Below are 27111 nucleotides of genomic sequence, written 5' to 3'. Positions count from 1 at the left end.
GTCCTGTATGTCCTATCCATGGTGTCCATCTCTATCTAATGCCCAGTACATCTACCCATGGTACCCATTTTTCAAGTAGGAAGAGAATGAAGAACCTCTATCCCAATGTAATTTTTCTTTATCCCCTCTCTGTAAAATCCTATCCTGAAGTTATCCCTCTTGCGTCGCATTCTGATTTACAGTTGGGAATTAATTAAATCTTGAATTGTGTGTGGCTGTGGTTTCCATTGACCACTGACCAGTTATAGCAGTGTGAAGACTATATAATAACTGTACAATAGTTTTATTGACTACTGCCAACCTAGCAGTTTGAAAACATGCAAATGTGAGTATATTAATAGGTACCGCTCCAGCGGGAAGGTAACAGCGCTCCATGCAGTCATGCCGGCCACATGACCTTGGAGGTGTCTACGGACAATGCCGGCTCTTTGGCTTAGAAATGGAGATGAGCACCACACCCCAGAGTTGGACACGACTAGACTTAATGTCAAGGGCAAACCTTTACCTTAACTACGTGTATGTTGTTAGAGCAGGCTGAAGGGTATCTATAAAAATGTTAAATTACTTTTAACCCTTAAATAAATATATCTTGATCTGTAGTGAGAGGAATAGCACGCATGCAGAACAGATCTGTATTTTCCTTCACAGCCATTCTCATCCAAATCCACTAATCCTTCATATATAGAGGATAAAAAAGTAATACAATTCATTGTCCCCAGTGGAAGGTTTTTCCCTTTGTGTAGTCCCCATGAAGATGGATTGGGGGGGGGGATCTTCTTATGGGGAGGGGTTGCATACATTTCCCAGCATGTAGTTCAGCTTACCCCAGCCCTTAGCCCTGATCTGCCTCCTAGTAGAAATCTGGGATGCTGATATATTGGCTGCCTGCTTAATGGCTTTGAAAAAGGATTCCATAAATGTTTCAGCAAGCATTCTCCTTCCTGAAGCGTTTCAGGAAGTATGTAGAGAACAGTATATGGATAATTTTTTAAAAAATTACTAAACCATCAGATGGTAAAGAATCATCTCCTTCACCCTACTTTTTATTAGTGTTATGATTCTTATGGTTGTTTTGAGCAAAAATCTGCTGATGCAGTGACAGAGAGCAGCAACTGCAGTTTCTTTAAGTCTCCAGTTATATTTGGGTATTCATGTGTGCTTCCTCTTTACACTTGCTGCCTTTCAGTCTTTTTATGGGGGGGAAAGGGGCTTTCTCTGCAGGGAGCATGTCAGGATGGGATTTGTTTCTCCTTTAGTGCCGAAAAATCGTGGTAGGAGTGGAGTGCTGGAGGATGCCCTGTAGGCAGATGGGAATTCTGACAGTAGCTCTGGGAAGAAGTGGGTAAAGAAACATTCTGGAAGCTTGACTATTTATTGCATATTTTTTTTAGACTGAACAGAATTTTTAAAAAGGAGTGCCCATATAATTTGCAGTGTTACTATTTCTGTGTATTTATTACTGTTTTAAAGTTATGAAAATGGTCTGTGGTCATTATTTTTTCCTTAATGTTCAACTGTAAACTTGTCACTGCACTTCCTTTAGTAGTTATTAGTAAGATTTTGCTATTTTTTCTAGTAGTAGTATAAATCTATGTATCTTAAATTGTTGGTGTTCCTTCCTCCAATTTTCACATCTCCTCTTAGTCTAATTCTGGTTTATGTATGATATGTTCAGTGTACAAGTTAAGCAAATAGGCTTGCCTGCTATTTTTATAAGTTAGAAACCATTCTATTTCTCCATATTTTTGCCTGATGTTAGCCTGTTGCCCTGAGTACAGGTTGCACAGCAGGGCAATTCAATGCTGTGAACATTCATTTCTTTAGGAGAGACTGATAGATTTCTCCCGATTTCTCCCACTTTACGTTCTAAAATTGTAGATTTATTTTCACATAGTTCGTCCTGAAATGAATCAATCATCCTTTCATTTTTTCATGTAGTTCTTCAGTGCATTGTTTCAACTGTCCTGCTATTTCTACTTAGTTATTGGCTCCTCAAATGGTTGTGTAGATCATCCTCTCTCTTGGTTTAAATCTCCCTGTGATTTTTCATATCTTGTAGATGAGGACTAATGTTTCTCCTTTTTTATCTCATTTTCTGTTTCCTGGCATTGACTATTATGCTAGTTATCTTTGACCTTGGGCAAGAGTCGCTGGAGAGTTCCATTCAGTTCTGAAATCCCCCTTCCGTCACTTTACTTTTGCTTCTTATTTGGAAGGATGTCATAAGGAAGATGGAGAAGATTTGTTTTCTGCTGTCCTGGAGACTAGGCCTTGGGGCAATGGGTTCAAATCACAGGAAAGGAAATTCCACCTGTACATTAGGAAGAACTTCCTGACCATAAGAGTTGTTCAAAGGTGGAAATCTCTGCCTTAGAGTGTGATGGGAGCTCCTTCCTTGGTGGCATTTAAACAGAGGCCGGATAGCCATTTGTTGGGGTGCTTTGATTGTGGTTTTCCTGCATGGGTTGGACAAGATGGCCCATGTGGTCTCCTGCAACTCTATGATTCTATGATTCATCTGTCAACTACTTGAAGAGTTTAATGTGTTGGCCAATAAGGCTTCTCTTTCTTTTGAGCCACAAATAGTGTATTTTTTCATTCCTCCTTCGTGTTCTATGTTTTAGTCCAGTATTCTTCAAACTCCTGGTCAATTATGTTTAAAACTGCAAATCTATCTTTACATTACGTTTAAATAATCTTTGTCAGTTTGTATTTCAACACAGTGGTTGGCTTAATATTCTTCTTTAACTTTATTCAAATTTCTGATATTAGTAATTTGTGATAAATGCCACAATATGATCCCTGTTTTGTTTTTGCAGAGAGGACAGAGCTTCTTCATTTTTTGCTTCAAATTACATAGTTTAGTTTTCTATATTAGTTATTGTTTCTATTTATTTATGTATTTAGTGGCCTCAATGAACATAGTGTGTTGCACATAAAATAACCAAAAACAGTGTGTCCTGCCACAGGTATACAATCTAAAACATACACTTGCAGCAAAGAAAGGAATAATAAAAATATGAAATTATACAATACAATTGTAAAACAAATTATCCAGATAAAATACAAAAAATAAAATAAAATAAACTGTCAAATACTACTACTACTAATAATAATTTTATTTCTTCCCCTCCTCTCTTCGCGGCTTGAGGTGGGTTACAACACTGCTAAAACATATAATGAAAACACAGAATAATTTAAAAATACTCCATAGAATACACATATTGCTATTAAAACATCTTTCCACAAAATGCACATTAAAATACACAAAACAAAAATAAGACATAAAGTGAAAGTTTAATTAAATATACAACAATAATAAACTAAAATTCCAACTGCATTGAAAAACAAATAAATTTTAAATTGAAATTTTGAAATAGCAAGGGAAAGAGAAACCTGCAAATGTTTAGAAATGCAATTTCAAGAATATGGACACCTGAGTAAAAAAGGAATGAAGCTGAGCCAAGGGAAAAAAAAATACTCTTGATTGGGTGAGAAAGCTTGAGTTGCTAGAATACAACTCTAGCTTTCTAGAATACAAATCTAAAATATAAATCTTGACCAGGCCAGTAAAAAGAAATAAGGATGCTAAAGCAAGAAATCTTTGAAGGAATGGGCAACCAATGAAGAGATATAAAAACTCGATAACATATTCAAAACAATGAACCAAAAATATGATCTTTGCAGCTGAATATTGAATGGAAACCAGAAGACTAAAATAAACCATTATCAAGACAGAAAATGCCCAAACATGAACTAAGGTCTTGGCACAGGAACCAAAAAGAAACTGATTTTGGCAAGCTTATAAAGAAGAAATCAACATGATTTTACTACAGCTTCAATGTGAACAACAACAACAACAACAACAAAGACCGAGAAGAGTAAAAAATAAGGACAAGACTACATTCTTCCTTCACAAGATAAACAAGATAATTAATTAACAGTGATGGTAAATGTAGGTTGTAAAGAAAGTTTTGGAGGAAAAAACAGATAGTTCTGCTAGAAAATTGTGCCCATGTATGCAGTCACCTCTTGAGCTGCTTGAAAGATATATTTACAATCAACAAATAACATTTAATCAGTCATTCTCCTGCTTGATTTCTTTATCCTAGGCCAAATCTTCTGTCTATCTAACTGAGCTAAGCTTGGGTTATGGTTATATCGATCGTTTTCTCAGAAGTCTTATTGTTATTATTTGGTCAGACTTTGCATCCTTTGATTGCTTTAGCTCATTTCTCCTCATTATTAATGCCACCCGATTTCTTCTTGTATTTTCATTTCCTGAGTAAAACATTGTAATTATCTGGCCCAGAATGTCCCATTCCTGTCCACATTAACTTGCACACTCCAAATACAGTCATGTTTATGCATTCCATTTCTTTTTTATTATTATGTGTAGCTTCTCCTGATTCATGCTTCCCACATTATTTGCTTCTATAATGTGTGTGTCGTGTTGCTTTGTACTTTCATTTAACCCCTGAGCAAGTGAAGAGCTGAGCATCCTAAATACATCAATAACATATTTGAGTAACACATCTCCAATAGTACACAATTTGTGTTTGCAAGACTTCATCTTGATATACTATTCTTCAACCTGCTCTCCAGCTGAGTAGGGCAATGGGGAAATGGTAATTGGGAATGTAGGAATTTCAGTTCAGCAAATCTGGAGGTTCAGTGTATGGGTTGGTAATCTAAAGGTAATATGCACACACAATCTCCCCAATTAATCCAAAGCTTCCTACATGCACATAGGACTGGAGTATAGTATAGAAAGAGTACATGCAATCCCTGAGTTACAAATGTCTGACTTCCGAAGTACTCATAGTTAAGAATGGGGCTGAGACAGCCAGGAGTGAGAGATATGTACTCCTAGGAAGGGACATTCACTCCTGAAAGAGTTATCATGAGAAAAAGCTGTCTCGAGCAAACCTACAGAACCAATCTTGTTTGTAACTTGGGGACTGCCTGTAGTATATGTTGCCATTTAGTGATATCTTCAAATCAGTAACACTTCAATTTTTGAGACACTATATACTTCATTTTACATATTATTTGATCATTGGATGCTGCATTTTTATTTTCAATTTATCTTGGCGTTGTAGACGGAAAATTGTAGACAGATTAATATGTGATTTAATGAAGAGAATTATACAAGTAGTACATGAGGTTTGTAAGGTAGAATTTCACCTATTGGTGTAAGTATAAATAGCTAGTGTTTAATATATGTAAATGAGTGGCATTGTAAATTAAAGGAACAGCTTAGAGATAAAAAGCTTTAAGATAAATGCATATTTTTCTATTAAGAGAGACTAAATCTTCTGAATGCTGGAATACAAGAAAAAAGATTCTAACATGTACATGATTGGCATTCAGTGATGAGGTCCCCCAAAACAATTTTGGGGTTTTAAAGAGAGAAACATATAGTGGTTGACATTATGTTTATTTATATTTCAGTTCTACACCCATTTAGCTGGTATTAGGCCACTCTGAATTCAAAAGGAATGATTTCTAAGGAGACATCTCTAAAATTACTTATTTTACCTTTCTCTTCTTGATGAATGATCAAGCAAACAAATATTTCAATAGTGTTCATAATCATTGGGCTGCTTAAATCAGTTTTAGTTTTACAGGTATTTAATTTGAAGCCTGGAAATATCTGTTTATTCAGGGGAGAAAATTATGCCATGCACTAGATCTTAGCCAAAACTGTTTAAATGTTATTTCCAAGGACTTAATTAATTTTGCAATCATAGATTAATGCTGCAAGATAAAATCAGGAAGTATATTTTCCAAAATAATGTTTTGAGAAATATCAAAGTATATTTTGCACCTATAGATAACGTCTCAAAGCAATTTTAAAAAAATAATCTGATAAGGAAACCAACAAAATTATTTTGGAGGCAGATTAATTATAGGACAAGACAGTCTTGTATAGCATGCTGAATAAAGAAATGTAAGGGAAATTGACTTGTATTCACAGAGAGGAATCTGATATTCTGGGGAAATATAAACGCTTCATGAAACAACAATGGCCACACTCCAGCATTTCAGAGGTGAAAATTGGAACATAGGGCCGCTTTTGAACTATGGTGCTGGAGGAAAATTCTGAGAGTGCCTTGGACCGTGAGAAGATCCAACCAGTCCATAATCCAGGAAATAAAGCCCAACTGCTCTTTGGAGGGAAGGATAACAGAGGCAAAGATGAAGTACTTTGACCACATCATGAGAAGACAGGAAAGCCTAGAGAAGACAATGATGCTGGGGAAAATTGAAGGAAAAAGTAAGAGGGGCTGACCAAGGGCAAGATGGATGGATGGTATTCTTGAAGTGACTGGCTTGACTCTGAAGGAGCTGGGGGTGGCGATGGCTGACAGGGAGCTCTGGCGTGGGCTGGTCCATGAGGTCACGAAGAGTCAGAAGTGACTGAACGAATAAGCAAGTGTGGTCAAGATGGCAAAAGTTATTAATGAAAAATACACAGCCTAAGAAAGGCTGCAGCAGTTGCTCTTCCCTGAACCTGCTGGAAAGGGAACATTCCCATGTACTTTTTAATTTTTCCAAGATTGAATTAATTGATTGTGAAATACTTTTACACTTTGAACTCAGTTTGCAGCAGTGAAAATAAGCTGAGAACAAAAGGTGAAAGTAGAAGGAAAGAAAGTGGAATATTTTAAAAGCAGAAAAGTGGGACAGCCTAGAATTAACTGGGACTTGGAAAATATGAAATGAATTGTGAGCAAGTGGTGTAATAATATATATGCTTTTCAATACTGTTAGTTTCTTTTATCAATCAAAAATTTTATAGTTGCCATCTTTCAATACTGTTAGTTGCCAATTATTTCATACTCTCATATCAGTGAGAGAATGAATACTTTTCCCCCTCAAAATATGTATGGATGTTGGACATGGAGTAAATGCCCCTCAGGGGACCTCAGTGCCCTAGAGGGTGGATTGTACAGTAGAAGGTGACCTGAACTAAAACCACAGCTGTAGGGCTTTGAAAATCCAAACCAACACTTTGCCGGTAAACTAACTCACAAAGGTGTATAGTATTATAGTATTATATGTATAATAGTGTATGTATGTATGTATATATAGTATAGGTATAACAGGATGAGATATATATGAGGAACAACCTCAGTAATTCTGATAAAATGTGTGGAATAAGACCTCGTTACTTTATTGTTGAGTAATGAATGGGATTACTGTGTGGAAATTCCTTCATGACCAGTTTTATGAAAAACAGTAGAGAAAATTAGTAAAAGACAAAGGTTTCATAAGTTTTGCCTAAAAGTAAATTGGCAAAGAATCCTGACTTGGGGTTAGGGTGCAATTAATCAATCCCCCACTAACCCAAAAGCCTGTAGTGTCATGGTAACCAGAGTGGGAAGTAGCAATGCTTTTCTTTTTGACCACCCTTCTTGGGACCCCAATCCCAAGGGAAGTAAATGTGTGTGTGTGGGTGGGTGGGTGGGGGAGCAATCATGCAGGTTCCAGGCTATTGTTGAGACACTCTTTTTCTTCCCTGTTGGGTGGAATAGAAGGCTTTAGAACTAGCAAATCCAAAACTCCTCCCAGCCTGCTTTCACTTTGCATCATTTTGGAAACGGTTCTATTTTAAAATAGCAATATATATATTTTTCTATGTAACTGCTCATAAACTTGGTGTCAATTAATAATCCTGTCAAAACTATTCTAAAACTATCCTAAGATCTTTTGTCCACTTAGCAGCTGGAAGAAGTCACGGGGAAAGAATTTATCAGATAGCACAGCAGCTGAGACTAAGTCTGGTTACTTTATCTACAGTACTGTATATTGCTCTATTTCTCAGAGCTCAAGGCTAGATGCTATAATGTGCTCAGCTAGAACATCTTGTGCTGGTTGAGAAGCACTTCAGTCAGTGCTGAAAGTTCCAAATTGCTCTCCAGTATGAATTTATACCAAAGCATATCACATCTAAGTTCTATAACCTATCATGGTTTGCTCTTGTCTTCTAGGCGTTATATCAAGTTTTTAAATTTCTTCAGTCCTTTTCAGATTCGAGATCCAAAATATCAACATTGCTTCATGTTGGGTCATTTCAGAACACTAAAAATGTTCCTTATGTTGGTGGTAGACTTTTAATGATGTAAGGTAAATTGATGGATATATGGGATGATAGAACCCATTAAACTGTATTTGTATATTTCTCTTCTAAACTTCAATCCAAAGTGATGGATCAGGGATACCAACTGAGATAAAAATAATGTGTTTGTCTGAATAATGTACAGTATTCATAATTACATTCATATAACTTTATACTACACTGTTAAGAGTTTTATCACATGCGACTACTAAAGTGCAATTATGGCAGGATAAAAGTGCCTTTTGATAGGGCTTGCTGCACAATGTTGTAGTTCTCCCATAGTTGCATTGTTCATGAATCCTGATTGGATCATGTTTTCTCATTGATGGAAAAACCCATCAATGAATCCAATATACCTGTTGTTTCATTACTCTTTCTTATACAATAATTTTCTTTCTGTGAAATCCTGGTATTGTGAATCTGAGGAAGGTCTCACAAGAATGCTGAAGCTGCATGATGGCATGGTTGTGGCATTGTAGGGGGAAGACAGAAAAAAAAACAGGATAGGATGCGAGGTTGTGTGGAAATTGATCATGGGAATTAACATCACACAATTGTGCAGAAGTGTGAAAGAGATGGTTCCAATAGCAGAGTGGTTCTCAATCTTTGGCCCTCCAGGTGTTTTGGACTTCAGTTCCCAGAAATCTCAGCCAGCTTACCAGCTGTTAGCAATTGTGGGAGCTGAAGTTCAAAACACCTGAAAGAGCAAAGTTTAGGAACCACTGCAATCGCTGCATGCTTCTATCTGTTTAAACAACATGATTGCAACAAGACAACATTGTGTGGTTAACCTGGGCAACAAAAGGATTCATGTAAAGCAGTTGTTTCCAACCTTTTTTTGACCAGAGACCACTTGACCAGGGACCACTTTTACCAGGGACCATTTGACCAGGGACATTAGTAGACTTCAACATTAGTAGACTTAGTAGACTTCAACATTAGTAGACTTCAACATTAGTAGACTTCAACATTAGTAGACTTCAACATTAGTAGACTTCAACATTAGTACCAAAAGAGTTATAAATCAGTTTATTTGGTGCTGATTCAGAAAATTGCATTAGATAGACAACATCAGCTCTAGTTTCTGATACAGAACATATGTCATCCAATAGTAATCATCTGCTTGCCCACAGAAAACCATATTTAATAAGCCTCGGCACTATAAGGGTTTTGTGAGACCAGTCACTCTCCTTGCAATGGTGTAGTAACAGTGAGGCCACAGACCATATTTTAGTTCTTGTGGACCACTAGTGGGAACCACTGATATAAAGTCTCCTAAGTGGTACTTTGCTACAATTCCCTCTTTTTTATTTACAGAAAGGTAATTTTCTGCTTCCACAAACTTACAGAAAAACAAAAAAATGTATGTTTTCATGTAAATGAAATTGATGTGTTAGTGGAGCTTTCTCCCCTGAAGAAATTGAGTAACTTGAAATCGGTCACACAGTGCAAAATATATTTTCTGAAGAGTGAAATGTGGATTTGGGTCCATGGTGGTCTGTGTTGGGTCCCTTTTTTCTTCTAAAAGTCCAAAAACTAAGTCATATTTAGGACCTGCACTATCCACTGTTTCTTTCAAGTAGAAGATAGTCAAGATAATGAATCAACATATTATTATTTGTCGCATAGGTGCTGATTCTAGAAGGCATCAACACTAATATGATCCTGAAATCTGAATACCTAGAACTTAGAATTCTCCCTTTATTATGGAAAACCCTTCAGAAGCTAGCCAAAAGGTTATGTCCCTGTTTTGAGATGTTGAGCAATCACTTCTAAAATAATCAGAGGGAAAGCCAATACCGGAGACATATCATTCAGCAAACTTTGAGACTTGAAGGAGTTGGTAGCATACAATTTTCTCGACTTAGGTATACTTTGTCAGATTCAACTTAGGAAGTTTTTTGAGTATGGCAAACAGAAATACAAAAAAAAAAAACCTTTCATATATTTCAGTTTCTGCAAGTTTTCTGATGCTGGATTATGTGCCCTACAATCCATACATTAAAATGCCTTGATGCCACAAGAGTTAAATAGAGAACGTCATATGAATCAAACTTCTAATTCACACCACTTCCCAATCATAAGTCCCTTTACATAAATTCTTTCCCACTTTTGGAGGCTAAAGAGTTTGAGAAAATTTGAAAATGATTAGATATCAGTACAAACCCTCTTAATCATGTGTAATACATTATTTCCTGGATATGACTACGGCAATGAAGCCATTCTCTGTATCCAGTGAAAATGTATTGGATCTAATTTGTACAGTATCAGAAGGATCCTTACCATTTTTTTCTATTGCTATATTGTCAATAGTGAGGCAACCACTGTTTCCTTGCCAGCACTAATAGTTCCTGTCATTGCCCTCAAATGTTTTAACCCTAGCTTTCTAACTCTATTATTTGCTTTAGAGATCCCATATCAGACAGTATTAGGAAAAACAATCGCTCAATAATATGGAGCTAAAAGCCCCTTATTACCCATTTCCTTTCACTTCTAAGCGTTGAAGCTTCTAATGCATGGCCTATTGATCCTGGCCCCTTAGAAAATTAAAACCACTTCCCAAAACTTTAAAAGTACTTTAACATTGCTTCACTAATATTGATATTGTGAATTATCTATGACAGCAGTGTTTTTTTTTATTCCTTTACATGTTTATTAAAATATGCAGTCCAAAATCCAATTAAGTATACTCAAGTCTTGACTTCTCAACATTGATTCAGTGGGGATTTAATGGACTCCAGGTGAGACTAACAATTGGGTTTAGACTACAATTTGTACTATTCGATTATCACATAAATTTTATATTTATTTGTTCATTCTTTATTTCTGTCTTTTTTGTTCAAAGTCCATTGGGAAACTCAGTATGTTGATTCATTCATAGAATCATAGAATTATAGGGTTGGAAGAGACCTTGCGGGCCATCCAGTCCAACCCCCTGCCGAGAAGCAGGAAAATAGCATTCAAAGCACCCCTCACAGATGGCCATCCAGCCTCTGTTTAAAAGCCTCCAAAGATGGAGCTTCCACCACACTCCGGGGCAGAGAGTTCCACTGCTGAACAGATCTCACAGTCAGGAAGTTCTTCCTAATGTTCAGATGGAATCTCCTTTCTTGTAGTTTGAAGCCATTGTTCCGCGTCCTAGTCTCCAGGGCAGCAGAAAACAAGCTCCCTCCTTACTCCCTATGACTTCCATATTGATTCCTCTTCTTTAAAAGGCTCATAGTAAAAACAGATTGCACCAAAAACCCAAATGGTGAAGAAAATGTGGAGATAAATAATATGGAAAATATATCTTTAAACACTTAAATCGCTTTTTATTTTCCCATATAGGAAAAAATAGCAGTTCCTCTGAATAGTGAGAAGAATGCAGCTAATTAATGGATAAATTAATATATTTATACCTCTGTCTCCTGGTTCTGTCACATAAGCAGTTGTTGATACGTGGTCCCTCTAGTAATAGAAGGAATAATGCAATGACCTGGAAGAAAACATACGTGTGGATAGCCGAATAGCTGCACAAATAAACAGGATTTTGCTTTCACATCATTTGTTTGGTTAGGAACAAGAGGTATAAATCAGACATGCATCTGAATCATATCCCTGTGCATTCTCCACTATTATTCTCAGTGAGATATGACCTGGATCCACATTCCCATCCACATTCTTGTACAGCTTCATCTGTGTAGCTGAACTTAGAATTTTTGCTTTTTTCTCATATACTATGGTATTTATATGAAGTCAATCCTTTTATGAAATTGTCTTTCTCTCAGCTGCCATCCCATCCAGTTTTCAGTTCTGAATACATTTATGTGATGCATCCTACCAATCTGATGCACAAATTTTGACAGTTGCCAAGGAGCCAACCTGCTCTGTCTTGCTATCAACGTAATCAATTTGCCAGTCTTATTATCAGTTGTTTTAATGTAGGTTAACAATATATACCAACAACAAAATGTGTAAACGTCATGGAACATTGTTTTCAGTGCTGTACACGTCTTATTTCACCACTTTATAGCTTTTAAACAGAAGCTGAATGGTCATTTGTCAGAGATACATTGTGCTTTTCCTGCATGGCAATGGGTTGGACAGGATGGCCCATGTGGTCTCTTCAAACTAAAACTCTTCAAACTTTGTGCCATAAAACCTGTTTCCATTCCTCTTCTATAATGTCTAGTTTAGCTTTTTCTTTAATCCTCATCAGCATTCTCATCTCTCAAAATGTCCAAATGCAGACACTCTCTGTTATATTCAGTCTTATATGAATATACAGCATTTACTCAGATCTAATGCTCACCTTTTTTGGTTAAATGACCTCGCCAAAATTAGGGTGCACCTTAGATTTACATAATAAGATAATCTTCATGCTGAGCCAAATCAAAAGGGGAGGCAGCTTCGGGAGCTCCTGGAGCTCCTATTTAACGGATGTCATCTCCAATTTAAGAGCTCTTCATGGCGCAGGGGGGTTAAACCGCTGAGCTGCTGAACTTGCTGACTGAAAAGTTGGTGGTTCGAATCTGGGGAGCAGGGTGAGCTCCCCCTGTTAGCCCCAGCTTCTGCCAACCTAACCATTCGAAAACAAGCAAATTTAAGTAGATCAATAGGTACTGCTTCTATGGGAAGGTAAGGGCACTCCATGCAGTCATTCTGGCAACATGAACTTGGAGGCGTCTATGGACAACGCCGGCTCTTCGGCTTAGAAATTGAGATGAGCACCATCGCCCAGAGTCGGACACAACTAGACAGGGGTTGTGTCAGGGGAAACCTTTATCTCTAATTTATTTGCCATTGCTCAATTATATGCAATTCTGGGATTTGTAATTTAGTGAGGCATCAGCATTTTTCCGTAGTGAAGACTCAATAACTTATAAAACTCCTGCCCCCATGACTTCATGGCATTGAACCAAGGCAATTAAAGTGGATTTGTTCTACACATAGATGTACCCCAAGGCAGGACTGTAGTCAGGAAAAAAAATCAGGGTGGGGGGGATTGAATTGGATTTTTTTAGCAAATCATGAAAAGTAGATCGATAAAACAAAAACAAAAAAATAATATGATATCTTATACTAGCCTTCCCCTGCCACGCATTGCTGTGGCCCAGTTTGTCTATATGTGCTTTGTGTGTGTATGTGTGTGTATATATATTTGCTTATATGTGTATATATGTGTGTGGTTTTACACATGCGTTGTAATGTTTTTTGTTTTGTTTTTTGGCTTTTAAAGTCTCTTCTCCTGTGTTTTTCAGTGTTTTTATGAGTGATGGTCACTTGTCGGTCTGATACATATATTACATCCAAATTTGGTGTCAATTCATCCAATGGTTTTTGAGTTATGTTAATCCCACAAATGAATGTTACGTTTTTATTTATATAAGGTAAAGATTTCTCCCTGACATTAAGTCCAGTTGTATCCGACTCTGGGGTTTGGTGCTCATCTCCATTTCTAAGCCAAAGAGCCGGCATTGTCCGTAGACACCTCCAAGGTCATTTGGCCGGCATGACTGCAAGGAGCTCAGTGGTTTAGCCCACTGTGCCACCGAGAGCTCTCTTTTTATTTAAATAGATACACTTAAATCTCCTTCATGGGGGGCTTCAAATCCCTCCCATGCCTTAGGCTTTGCTTACCAGTTGTCGGTGGGACAACTTGGTTGCTTCCACTATATCAGCTATTGCTTCAAATCCCTCCCATGCCTTAGGCTTTGCCTACCATTTTGTGGGTGGGCCAACTTGGTTGCTTCCACTATATTAGCTTCAAGTAATGACTGAATAAATTGTCGAAATGTGCTTGAGACAGCGCTTGCAGTTCTGGAGGGACTTGTTTAATTTTTGCTTCTCATATTTAAAATTAATGAGTAAACCAGGGTTTTTTTAAACCTGAAAAATTTCGGTGAGGGAGGGGTTGAAACCCTAACTCCCCCCCCCCCCCCGGCCTTTGGCTACAGCCCTGACCCAAGGTTTTCTTTTCTATTGCTGATTTTTAAAGGATTTATTATCAGGAAGCAACTGTAATGCACACCTTTTTTGATCAAATTACAAAGAGTGCATTTTTTGATACTGTACCTTAAATTCAACAGCAAATATTTTTTTAGGGTTTTGAAAATTGAGGTGCGCATTAAATTTGATGGCGTATTAGATTCGAGTAAATACAGGTAACTGGAAAAAATAAATTCATATGTTCCTTGTGAACAATGGTGCTATAAATTACCAAGAGGACTCTGCTCTGTTGAATAAAGACTTGCCAGATGGTCTTGAAGCTGATCCAGCTGTTCTTGAAATTTTCATCAGAGGTACTGAAACCCTAAGGAAATACCTTATGAAATGCAAGATTAAACTTTACATAAAGAAATGTGGATTGTAAAAGTAAAATTTTAGCTTACTGGAGCCTTTGGATAGGGCAAAATGTAAATATTATTGAAGGTCATTTAATACTGTTGGGGAGGTGGTGGTTATTGCTGTCCTTGATTCTATAAAAATGGTTTTTATACATCAGAGGATTTTTCACCTTTGTTCATACTTGGTAACACAATATTCAATACATACATCAAAAGGCTTAACAGTCAGATACTGTTGTTCATTCTGGAAGCACTTTGTAATGGACTATTGGGAGCTCTGTTTGAGAACATACTTCCAATATGTCACTGGACATTCATTATTTATTGCATTCTTCTTTGTACTATAGCTACTGCATTTAATGTATATGTATTTACCCCCATAATAAATGAAAGGCATCAATAATTCCATAGCCTTTTTTGGCAGTTCTGGAAAATCTGCTTGTAAGTGATCATTTATTGCAGTTTGAAACTGCAGCGGCCACAAATCACATGACACCAGTGCATGCTGCTGGACAATGTTTTTGTGTGTGTCAGGAGAGTCTTGAGGAACTCCAAGGCATTTCTGGTGTATGAGAATTGGCTGTCTGCAATGACATTGCCCAGGGGTCGCCTAGATGTTTTGATGTTTTACCATCCTTGTGGGAGGCTTCTCTCATGTCTTTGCATGGGGAGCTGGAGCTGACAGAGGGAGCTCATCCACACTCTCCCCTGTCGGTCTTCAGTCCTGCAGGCACAAGGGTTTAACCCATTGTGCAACCGGGGGCTCCACTTAACAAATTAAAGAGTATACATAAAGTTAAATAAAGTTGTAGGAATGTCTGAGTTAAGCACTTTAATGTGCTTCAACAAATCCCAATGCTAGATCAACTCCGCAGAATGTAGATCCTTGCTGAAGCACTTCGTAGGATATAGAACAAGGATGTGGTGAGGAGCTCCGAAAAATATTCCAAGGGCATTGCAGGCAAGCAAGGGGTTGATTGACCCACTAGGCTAAGGTAATTGATTGCCTCCACTCCTATCTGTCACTTTCCCTTTTGTTTTAATCTCCTATGCCTCTGGAGCACTGGTGCACATCTCTCCCAGAAATGAATTTTTTAAAAACCCACAGAGCATTTTGAGGCCAGGCTCTGTGGTTAATGTAATTACCTTCCTGGCCTCAAACTAGTTCCAGACCTGTCAATCTAAACTAGTTCTAGACCTGTCAATCACCTGCACAGCAAAAACAGTTCCTCTCAAACTGGATCTAAGCTACATTATAGTGTCAGTGTACATGTGCTCTTAGTTTAGATTTTATAGGCTAAGTTATATCATTACCTTGATTTTGCCTTCATCTTTAGAAAAACAACTTTTTCAAGATTTAAACTGAGCATGTTATAAATGTGAGTGTTTGGGCTGAAAAGCTGAAGAAACAGGCTCCATAACTAAGGAGAAAACTATTAAAATGGAGATCTGGTATCTTTGGATATTTTTTCAAACCTGTAGTCTTTGAGTGACAGTTATTCAGTTTTCCTCTCTTCTCTGGATTAGGACAAATTGTATTTAGTTACAAGCATTTTCTCAGTTGCATTTATTCAGGCTCTTTACATTATTATTATTTTTATCCACACTAAGTTTTATACAAAAAGACTATGTGAACTTGTTTCTGCCTAGTAGGTTAAATGTGTAACTTTTATTTTTGTACCAAACTTTTTGTCTGCTTCTAGGCACATGTTTATCTAGATAACAATCTCTTAAATTTAATTATGAAATTAAACAAATTATTCCAACATCTGGGTTGCTGTGAGTTTTCCGGGCTGTATGGCCATGTTCCTGAGGCATTCTCTCTTGATGTTTTGTCCACATCTATGGCAGGCATCCTCAAAGGTTGTGAGGCCCCACAACCGCTGAGGATACCTGCCATAGATGTGGGTGAAATGTCAGGAAAGAATGCCTCTGGAACATGGCCATACAATCCAGAAAACTCACAGTAACCCAGTGATTCCAGCCAAGAAAGCCTTTGACAACACATTCTAACATCATTTGTATGTCTTCCAGTCCCTGGATCAGACATAATAATAAAACATTATTCTAAAAGCAAAAATCTCCAACTATCACTCTGTTATTACTAGGAGCAAAATATTCAAACACAGCACTCTATAAAACCAGGTTCTTGCACTACTGCAAAATCGGGAGGATTGAAATAAAGAGTGAAGTTTTAGAGTCCATGCCACAGAAAATCATGCATTTCAATTATTAGAAAAACTAAATATTGAACTTGGATGTCAAGGATTCTTAGACATTTTATCATAACGAATAGCTAATAATCAGGTAATTCAAGTATCCCCTCCCTTCAGAGATACAGCATGGACAGAAGTTCTACACAAGCAGCTATGGGAAGAGTGGTAGTAAAATCTAAATTACTTTGGCCACTGTATTGTCGAAGGCTTTCATGGTTGGAATCACTGGGTTGTTGTAGGTTTTTTCAGGCTATATGGCCATGTTCTAGAGGCATTCTCTCCTGACGTTTCACCTGCATCTATGGCAAGCATCCTCAGAGATAGTGTGGTTACTACTTTGGCCACTCTTACATTGGACAGGGACTCTTATCATTAGATAGAGTGAAACAGGGTGGCTTATTTGGGGTAACTAAAAAGGCAAGTAATTTTTAGGCCCTTTTGCATTCTTGATTTTGTTATCGCTCTTCCACCTTTTGATACTGTTTGACATAGTTTCCCTGTTTTATGACATTCAAGGTAACATGATCTGCAATACTATCTCATTTACATTTAAAATATTAAAATTTAAAAATAATGTATTTATTATGATAATGTATTTATTATGTACTGGAAGTTCACCATTGCCAGTAGTTTAAACTAACTCCCATCCCAAGTGAGTATCAGTATTTCTTTGTGGCATAGAAACAGCAAACCAGTATGTGGGGAGATGCTTCGAGGAGAACATAGCAGACGTGTAACTCACACAAGGACTGCATGCAGGTTTCATGCTGGTTATGCAGCTCTGGTCTATACGAATGATGAGGTCAGTTACGAGAATGCATTGCTGTACTGATCTGGAGATAAAGGAACTCTTTCTTGTTTATATTTAGTATTGCCAAAGTTTTTCCTAATCAGTTCAAAATAATGGAAATGGTGTTCACTCGACTATAGGCCACTTTCACAGACAGTAGAGTGTTCAAGGATTCAAACACTTTCTGTTTTAGCTCTGATTCCGGTGGTGCAGTGGGTTAAAGCACTGAGCTGCTGAGCTTGTTGATCGAAAGGTCGCAGGTTCGATTCCGGGGAGCGGCGTGAGCTTCCGCTGTCAGCCCTAACTTCTGCCAACCTATCAGTTCGAAAACATGCAAATATGAGTAGATCAATAGGTACCGCTCTGGCGGGAAGGTAACAGCGCTCCATGCAGTCATGCTGGCCACATGACCTTGGAGGTGTCTACGGACAACGCTGGCTCTTCGGCTTAGAAATGGAGATGAGCACCACACCCCAGAGTCAGACATGATTGGACTTAATGTCAGGGGACTACCTTTACCTTTACCTTTACCTAGAGTGTTCAAGGATTCAAACACTTTCTGTTTTAGCTCTGATTCTGGAGTTTCAAAATGATGGTCCTAATATCAAATCAGTGTTATTTCACGATGGCAACATATTACACAAAAAGTTGCAAATAGTTTAATGAGGTTTAGCACAGCTGGTAAATCATCAGCAATTATAAGATCTATCAACCATAAGGTTGCAAGTTCAAAGCTCTGGGTTGGCGTGAGCTGCCAACTGTCAGCTTAGCTCATTGTTTACCTAAGCAATTTGAAAACAGCTTTAGCTGTGATTAGCGAAATTAGGTACCACTGAAAGCAGGTGTTTTACAACACCATAAAGAAAAAAAATCAGAAAATGCTTGGTGACCAAAAGGAAGGAGGAAGTCATGATGGCTCTTCGTCATAGAGGATAGAGCAACAGCACCCCCTGGACTCGAGCCCAACCTTCCATGGCATCAAAAATAAATAAATAAATAAATAAATAAATAATAAATAAAAACAGCTGGACACTGAGTCAAACCATCTCCTTTTGTTCAGTCTGTCATGTATTGTCTATACAAAGCGATATTGAATGTTTGCCATGTATGTGTACTGTGATCCGCCCTGAGTCCCCTTCGGGGTGAGAAGGGCGGAATATAAAAAAAGTATATTATTATTATTATTATTATTATTATTACTATTATTATTAAGTTTTATTAACCATTATGAATCAGAAATAAATCTAAAAAATAACCCCATAAATGGAGAATATCTCATTAGATCTTGTGTTGTGGAGTCACCATCTTGTAAATGACTGAGGCTATGGGCTAGTGTAATAATTCGAAACTATGCTCTCCCCTTTCAAGTGGTAAGTGTTTCATTCATGGATGGTTCATGGGTGCAGACTTATAGCAATTTCAAATTGAGTCCATCTTTCTGAAATGCCCTGTATTATTTTGTTGTCTAATGCCAGCTATGCCAGGCTGTCCCAAAGTGGCAAACAGAGTCCTAAAAATAAAACTTGGCCAGTGGTACTTCACTGAAGTGTAGACATTCAGCAATGAAACATCATTCTCATGCAAGAGGTAGAAAAGAAAGCAAACAAAATTCAATGTTAAGCATATACAGACATGAAATAATATCTCTTGAAGTCAAATGCCATTTGGAAAGAAAAATTGCACTTAGCAGAAAGGAAGAACTGTTCCTTCATGTACAATTTCTGTCATTCAATAATTCCTAGCTGTTTCTAAAATGACATAGCCATAGTACAGAACTGCCTGTTGCAGGAAAATGAAATAACTGATAGGTCCGATTTATTTGATGCCTCCTAGTTTTTTTTATAAGCTTTGAATGTAATATATATTGCAGAAGGTACTTAACTCATACCTTACTCAGGAAGTAAAAGTGATTTTGAATTGCAGAAAAGCAATAAACCAGAGAATGTTAACATCCAGTATTCTCATGCTAAAGTATTTTAAGAAGAGAGGAACAGGATAAAGAAATGATGTGTTTGATCAGATTGAAATTTATTTCTTTATTTTGTCTCAAAAGCATTGCATAAATAAAACAAGTATAAAAGATTGAAATCAATAGCATAAATTAGTCTTGACTAAATAAAGTCCCATTACTCAGTGGAACTCTCTGTAAGTCTAGATCAGATATAGTAATTGTGTGGCTCTAAAGGTGGCAATCATTCCTTACCCAGCAGTACAAGCTATATGTCTATGCAGTCAGAAAGACCTAGAGAGGAAGAGGAGATTAAGTAAAAGACTGCTGTAACTTGTAGTTGCACAATATAGGATGACCTGCATGATATCCACCTCTGGTTTACATATAGGTCCTCCTCATTCTTAGGGTTAAAATAATAATAATAATAATAACAATAACAACAACAACAACAACAACAACAACTTTATTTATACCCCACTACCATCTCCCCAAGGAACTCGGTGCGGCTTACATGAGGCCGAGCCCAAAGTACATCAACAGTAAAAGCAATAAGAAAACAATCAATACAAAGTTAAAATAAATCTCATAAACAAAAGTAAACAAAACAGTAACAACAACAACAAGCATTTAAAACCTATGGCTGGGCCAAATGCAATAATTTAAAATTTAAAAAATAATGCTGGACATGGACAATGTAGGATATAACTAGGATAGAGTTTTCAGGTAGAGATGGGGCGTGCAGACAATCCTAAGATATTTTCTTTTCAAGGAGCTCAAGGTTTTTAAGATGACTATAAGACTTCTGCCAGGCCAGTTGATTCATTATAATGCTTGTGACTGTATTACATCAACTTAGTCCATGATTGTTTCTATGTGATGAATCATTCTTTCACAGCCACCCACTAGAGATGAAAAAAAAAAGTTTTGATCTGGACTTAAAGTAGGCCAGCTGAGATCAGTGGAGGTTACATTAGTAATTCCCAGTATCCATCACATAGATTTTAGTTGATCTGCTCTGAGTATAGTTAAGTTTGGCTTTTACGCACTATTTATTTGTCTTTTGGCTCAATGTCATTGCACTAATGAAAAGCCCACTATTGTCACTGCATTATTCATTGCATCAATACAGAGTTAACGCAAGATCGTTATGTGGGGCAGGGTGTGTGTGTGTGTGTGTCAAGAACTTGTGCCAGGCACTGCCAACTAATTGTGACAGTATAATCCAGTGCAGGTAGACTTTTGGGAATATGTTACTGTGCTAAGATTATTTTGGATCTATGTCTTAGTATTTCTACTGCAAATCGGGAGAAAACTATACAAAATGGAATGCCACGTCTGTAATAGGTCTTGTTACTCTCACACCAGAAGTGATCTTTAACCGGTCTTTATCTTAATCTATTACTCCATCTTGTTTGAAGGCCTCTATCATTGTTCCGATACCAAAGAAGTTCTCTACCAGGAAATTTCAGGACTACAGACCAGTGGCATGCACATCATGAAGTACCTTGAAAAACCAGTCTGCAGGCATATCATTTCTTGCCTTCCACATGCACTGGATAAACTTCAGTTTGCATATAGGGCCAAAATATTGACAGAGGATGCTATAGCCATCATGCTCTCACCTGGAACAGTGGGGGAACTATGTGAGAATGCTTCTTGCAGACTTTAGTTCCACATTCAGCACAATCCTTCCACATAAACTAATGTCTAAACTCATGGATCTTGGATTGTCATATTCAGTCTGTTCCTGGATTATGGACTTCTTCTCTGGATGTTCCCAGAGGGTTAGATTACTATACCTCTTCAGCTCTCACACAACACTGGGATGTCACAGGGCTGTGTGTTGAGTCCTCTGCTTTCCATTTTGTACACATATGACTGTATCTCCGTTCACCATAGCAATGTCATTACCAAATTCACAGATGACACAACCATGGAGGGGCTTATCTCTGAAGAGGGTGAGCCTGCCTATCGGAATGAGGTGAATTGGCTGCTATTGTGGTAGAGAGACAATAATCTTGTTCTTAACATCAACAAGATTAATGAGGTCATGGTGGATTATAGGAAGAACAGACCAGAAATTCAATCCTTGGTCATAAATGGAGACCAAGTGGAGTGAGTGGCCAGTTTTAAGTTCCTGGGTGTCACTGTGAAGGAGGATCTGCCCTGAGGCACTCAGACATTGGTTAAGAGAGCCCAGCAGAGACTACTACCTGAGACTCCTAAGAATCCACCAAGTGAATGAGAAACTTCTGGTGACTTTCTACTGCTGTGCTATAGAACGTGTCCTAACCTATTGCATCTGAGCTTGGTTTGGTAGCTACACAGTGGCAGATAGGAAGGTGCTCCAAAGGGTCACCACTTCTTCACAGTGAATAATTGGCTGGCCTCTCCCGTCATTGGAAGAACTCTATAATTTCTGCTGCTTTAGAAAAGCTCAGATTATTCTTGGGGATCAATCTCACCCATCATATTCTTTTTTGAATTATTGTCATCTTGACAAAGATAAGGACAAACAGACTGAAATATAGTTTTTATCCTAGATCTGTGGCTATGTGAACTCAGGTTTTGCATTGATGTGGCTTTAGGGATTGTGTGGTGGTTTGGTGTGTGTGTGTGTGTGTGTGTGCGTGCAGAGGGATAGATGTGTTATTTTGTGGTGTGTTATTTTGTGGTGTGTGCAAGGGAAGGAATGTAATTTCATTGTGCAATAGCGCAATGACAAATAAAACTATTCTAGTCTATTCCTGATGGTGCAGCAGTTTAAACCACTGAGCTGCTGAACTTGCTGACCAAAAGATTGGTGGTTCAAATCTGCCAGCCTGCCTAGCAGTTCGAAGACATGTAAATGTGGGTAGATCAGTAGATACTGCTTCTGCAGAAAGGTAACCACGGCCCATGCAGTTATGCTGGCCCCATGACCTTGGAGGTGTCTACAGACAACGCTGGCTCTTAATGTCAGGGGAAACGTTACTATTCTATTCTTTGTAAAAGCTGTAACAAGGTTGGAGAGAGGCTGTAAAAAAAAACCCCTAGTGAATGACTGGACAGCAAGGGGCTAATAGACCCCTTAGGACAAGTAATTTATTACTTCCACTGTTGTCACTTCCCCCACCTTTTTTCTCACCTGTTATGCCTCTGGAGCACTGCTGCAATTATTAAGAGGGTGGCTGAAATGGAAAATACTGACATATAGTGCTCTGGTGTTCCCAATCACTGTGTATGTGGAAATGAGCCAGAACATCACACAGGCAGAACTAACGGCACAGACTGGCTAAGTTTAGCATTTCAAAACCTTCTGATTTAAGCTGGAAATCACTATGCCTGACTTGAGTGATCATGTAATTTTTCTTGTAAAACAGAGCAAACTCTTCATAAATAAAAATTATTATTATTATCATCATCATCATCATCATCATCAACAACAACAACAACAACAACCTGTGAAAGTGAATTATGTCTGTAGCTTGTGATCTAGTGTTCTCACAATTTTGCTTTTGTTCTGTCATTTAAATTGTATTACAAATAATTGGTCTGAGAAAAATCTTTGTTGCTCATTTATTTTAAAATCATTCTAAAAATCTTCAAATATTTTTTTTATCCAAAATCAGATGTAAACCTCTTTATGAGAAGGGGCAGAACAAATCTTTATTTTTCTTTATTGTTTCCTGTACTGTTGGCAAAGGCAGAAATGGGTAGTTGGCTGCCAACAGGTTGTCCAAAGCAATTTTAACTGTCTCATATTAGATTTAATTGAAGTGTTCTAAATAACCATCATGCCTCAGAAGTTGGATTCTGCCAATATTTCTTAAGCCTGGTTACCTGTTAGGAGGTTAATTGATATGATAAAGTCAATTTCTAGCCTGCAGATAGGGTTGCCATTTTTCTCTTATTATAAAGGAGGTCTTGTATAATAAGAAAACGGGGATTGGAAAGCTTTTTATCTCATATAAACTGAATGAGATGCCAAAAATTCTGCACTTTGGGTTGGAGACCCTTCATAAAGACAGAAATAGATGCATCATACATTTATGAGTATGGGCAATATGTTAAGTTTACAAGATAATACATGGCATTGGCTAGTTTAAATAAAAACAATACTTGCCTTTGGCATTTATGTAGAACACAAACCTGTTAATAGCTACTTGATAGTTGCCAACCCTGCATGTCATGATTTGCTACTGTCTGTTATTTCTCTTTTGAAAAGCTGCGAACACTACCTACAGACCTGTTCCCAAGAATACTGAAGTTGGTTGGTTAATGAAAACTGAAGAGTGCTTAGTGCTTAGAATTCTAATTAATATTAGGCATGAACATTATTATGCATAAACCTACAAATGTGCTGAGTAGGTTCACATGCTGAAATGATACAAACTAAATAGCAGTTGATGCAGGACCGGACCCCTGGTAGCGCAGCAGGTTAAACTGCTGAGCTGCAGAACTTGCTGACCGAAAGGTTGGCGGTTCGAATCTGGGGAGCAGGGTGAGCTCCCGCTGTTAGCCCTAGCTTCTGCAAACCAAGCAGTTCAAAAACATGCACGTGTGAGTAGATCAATAGGTACCGCCTTGGTGGGAAGGTAACGGTAATCCATGCAGTTATGCCGACCACATGACCTAGGAGGGGTCTATGGACAATGCCGGCTCTTCGGCTTAGAAATGGAGATGAGCATCACACCCCAGAATTGGACAGGTTTAGACTTAATGTCAGGGGAAACCTTTACCTTTTAGATAAATAGCAGTCATTGTAGCTGTAACTATGCAAATCAAATGGTAGGACTGATTAATTAATATAATATCAAAAATGTTGTAATCCATGCACTTTAGAACAGTTCATACAGTATTTGGTTTGATAAAGGTTTGGTATGGTTTGTGTATTACGAGGGTTTAAAAAAATTCTTTATAAAATTGTATTTATTTTACTTTTTTTATGCAAACTGTTGTAGAGGATGCTGCTGTAGCTGCAAAAGTTGTAGACCATATAAAATTTCTTTTTTGTCTATACAGTTGATGGATGGAAGTACTGCTTTAGTACTGTTGTAAAATGTTAGGTGGCCCAGACTTCGATCATATTGTTTATCCATCTTTCTTTTCTTTTACAGTATCGATCAGGACGGGATCCTCAACGTGGCTCTGACAACATCTCCACCAAGTCTTCTGACAGCGATGTCAGTGATGTCTCAGCAGTGTCGAGGACCAGTAGTGCTTCCCGTTTCAGCAGCACAAGCTATATGTCTGTGCAGTCAGAAAGACCCAGAGGGAACAAGAAGATTAGGTAAGAGTCTATAAAATAGCCACTGACAAGCTTTTTTTTTATTTCTCTTCTGCTGATTGCACTTAGTTCAAAAAACTAAGCTTCTAAACACATTTTCCAAAATGTTTTTCTAATTTTTTGTCAAATGGTTGTGTTCTCCTATTATGGACTGGAATCTTTTTTACTTCTAAATAAATCTATTGCTGAGAATTCAAACTACAGGTTATAATCTGAGGCCAGCAAATCCTGTGATGACTAAATATTAGGCTTGGGCAATCCATGGTTCTAAATGGCTCTAAAGTACTTACAAAACTAAAGTTCTGGTAGTGAAAATTTCAGAACTCTAACAAAACTCTCAAAATTTCATAATAAATGGCAGTTCCTAATTGGTTCTGTCATTAAAATCACCAATAATGAAATAATAATTAAATTTTGAAAGTTTTGTTAGAGTTCTGAAATTTTCACCATCAGAACTTTAGTTTTGTAAGTACTTTAGAACCATTTAGAACCATGGATTGCCCAAGCCTACTAAATATAATTTAAAAACCATAACAATACTTTACAGGTTATGATAGAAATTCATTTTCACATTTTAAGAAACCTTAAGAAGCCTTTGCCATTGATCTAAATGTAACCTAAACACACCTAAATTATGATCTTTTCCTGGATTGCTGCTCCTGAATCCCATTCATCTACAATGTTGTGAGGAAGGAGTGGGGGGAGATGTCAAACCTGTGTCTCTCCAGATGTTTCAGGCTCCAACTCCCAGAAGCCCTAGGCAGCTTGTCCATTGGCCAGGAATTCTTGGAGCTGAAGTCCAAAATACTTGGAGGGTCACAAGTTTGACACTACTGATCTAAGGGCTTGTCTACATATGCCAAAATCCCCAGACTCAGCTTGAATAGATGACAGTCCGGCTTTGTGATATTTATCTACTTCTGGTTAGTATCTGGTTAGCATTTATTTATTTTTTTGAAATCAGCTTTGCCCCACTTTGGGTAAACTCGGGAACTTCAGGGCAGTCTGGACAGCTAACTTGGATCCATTTCCAGCCCTATTCACTGTCCAGACAAGATACCAGTATCACCTTTTCAGGGAGATCAATAGGTATCGCTTCGCCAGGAAGGTAACAATGCTGCATGCAATCATGCTGGCCCCATGACCTTGGAGGTGTCTACGGACAATGCCAGTTCTTTGGCTTAGAAATGGAGATGAGCACTACTCCCCAGAGTCTGATACGACTAGACTCAATGTCAGGGGAAAAAATTACCTTTACCTTTGTGTCCCCCAAACAGATTGATCTGTATAAATTTCAATATATTACCAGAAAATTTAATAAATATGTGATGCCTGTGCTGATTTTAAGTTGTAATTGCAAGAATGTTCTTGGACATCTTCAAAGAGAGGCTGGGCAGCCATCTCCCGGAGATGCTTTAGCTGGAGTTCCTGCATTGAACAAGGGATTTTATTCAGTAGCCCCTGAGGCCCCTTACAACTCTGTGATTGTGTGCATCTATAATTTCCCCTTAGGACACTTTAAGAAAATATGTGCAACCTAATTATTTCCTAGATGGTTCCTAAAAACTAGCCAGCATGCTTTTCTATCATCACTGCATTTCCCCATTTATTGCATGACCTGTTTGTTAATATATTTATTTATTTTGGTTATTGAATGCATGTTCAATTTTCTCCATTCCTTCTAATTAGCCTCTGTCTTCTTTTTCTATTTGTTTGCATGCTCCTCACTTTTTTTGTTAACGTCAGAAGATCAAAAGAGGGAGGGGAGGAAGGGGATGGGGAGGTATTCCCAGAAGAGGAAGAGGAGAATCAGGAGCTTGAGAAAGAGGCGAAGGATGAACAAGTAGATGAAAAGGGGGAAGGGGAAGAGGTGGCAGAGAACTGTGATAAGAAGGAATGCAAAGAACCAGAAGAGAATGAAGGGGCCCAAGATGAACAAACTGAGGAAGGGGCAGAAAACAGAGATAAAGAGGATTTGCAAAGGACATACTCACAAGATGATCTCAGGTAAAATAGGTTTTTGTCTGTTAGTGAGTTCTTAGTGTTTTACCCCTCACCCCTGTACCCATCCTTTGCACTCCTTTTGCCTTTCCAATAGTGTGGTTCTTAGATTTCCCTTCTCTCACCATCATTTTTAATTTCAGCCACCCTTTTAATAATTCAGCAAATATTTCATGAAATGCCTCTGCAAAAGTGATAATTAACTGTATCTACATCCACCCATATATATTCTGTAGTGATCAAGATGACTAATTGAACTGGCCACATATGATTCAAATTTAGCAAGAACCCTCTCGACAGCTTTCAGAAAGCCATTATTTTTCATTATATAAAACAGAAACATCTAAAATTTGTGTCATATTGTCATTGAAAGCAAAAACAAGACTATACACAATTGATCAACACAGATGAATGGATCATCCTAAGAACA

General features: G+C 37.8%; 1 protein-coding gene across 49 annotated transcripts in view; it reads left to right on the top strand.

Annotated features, from left to right (window-relative positions):
• The window catches only part of RIMS2 (regulating synaptic membrane exocytosis 2), a 401331-nt gene that overhangs the window by 313800 nt on the left and 60420 nt on the right, over positions 1 to 27111 (top strand). For 46 of the 49 annotated variants that reach the window (XM_060775725.2, XM_060775741.2, XM_060775724.2 and 43 more), the window contains 2 exons: positions 24511 to 24683; positions 26427 to 26687. In XM_060775725.2, coding sequence (XP_060631708.2) covers positions 24511 to 24683; positions 26427 to 26687 — 434 coding nt within the window. The remainder of the gene's footprint in view (positions 1 to 24510; positions 24684 to 26426; positions 26688 to 27111) is intronic. The other 3 variants (XM_060775747.2, XM_060775748.2, XM_060775702.2) reach the window with 2 other exon arrangements.

The sequence above is a fragment of the Anolis sagrei genome, chromosome 4, assembly GCF_037176765.1.
Source record: "Anolis sagrei isolate rAnoSag1 chromosome 4, rAnoSag1.mat, whole genome shotgun sequence".
NCBI lineage: Eukaryota > Metazoa > Chordata > Lepidosauria > Squamata > Dactyloidae > Anolis > Anolis sagrei.
Note: the sequence above shows the minus strand (reverse complement) of the source record. Positions and strands in the feature narration are given on the sequence as shown.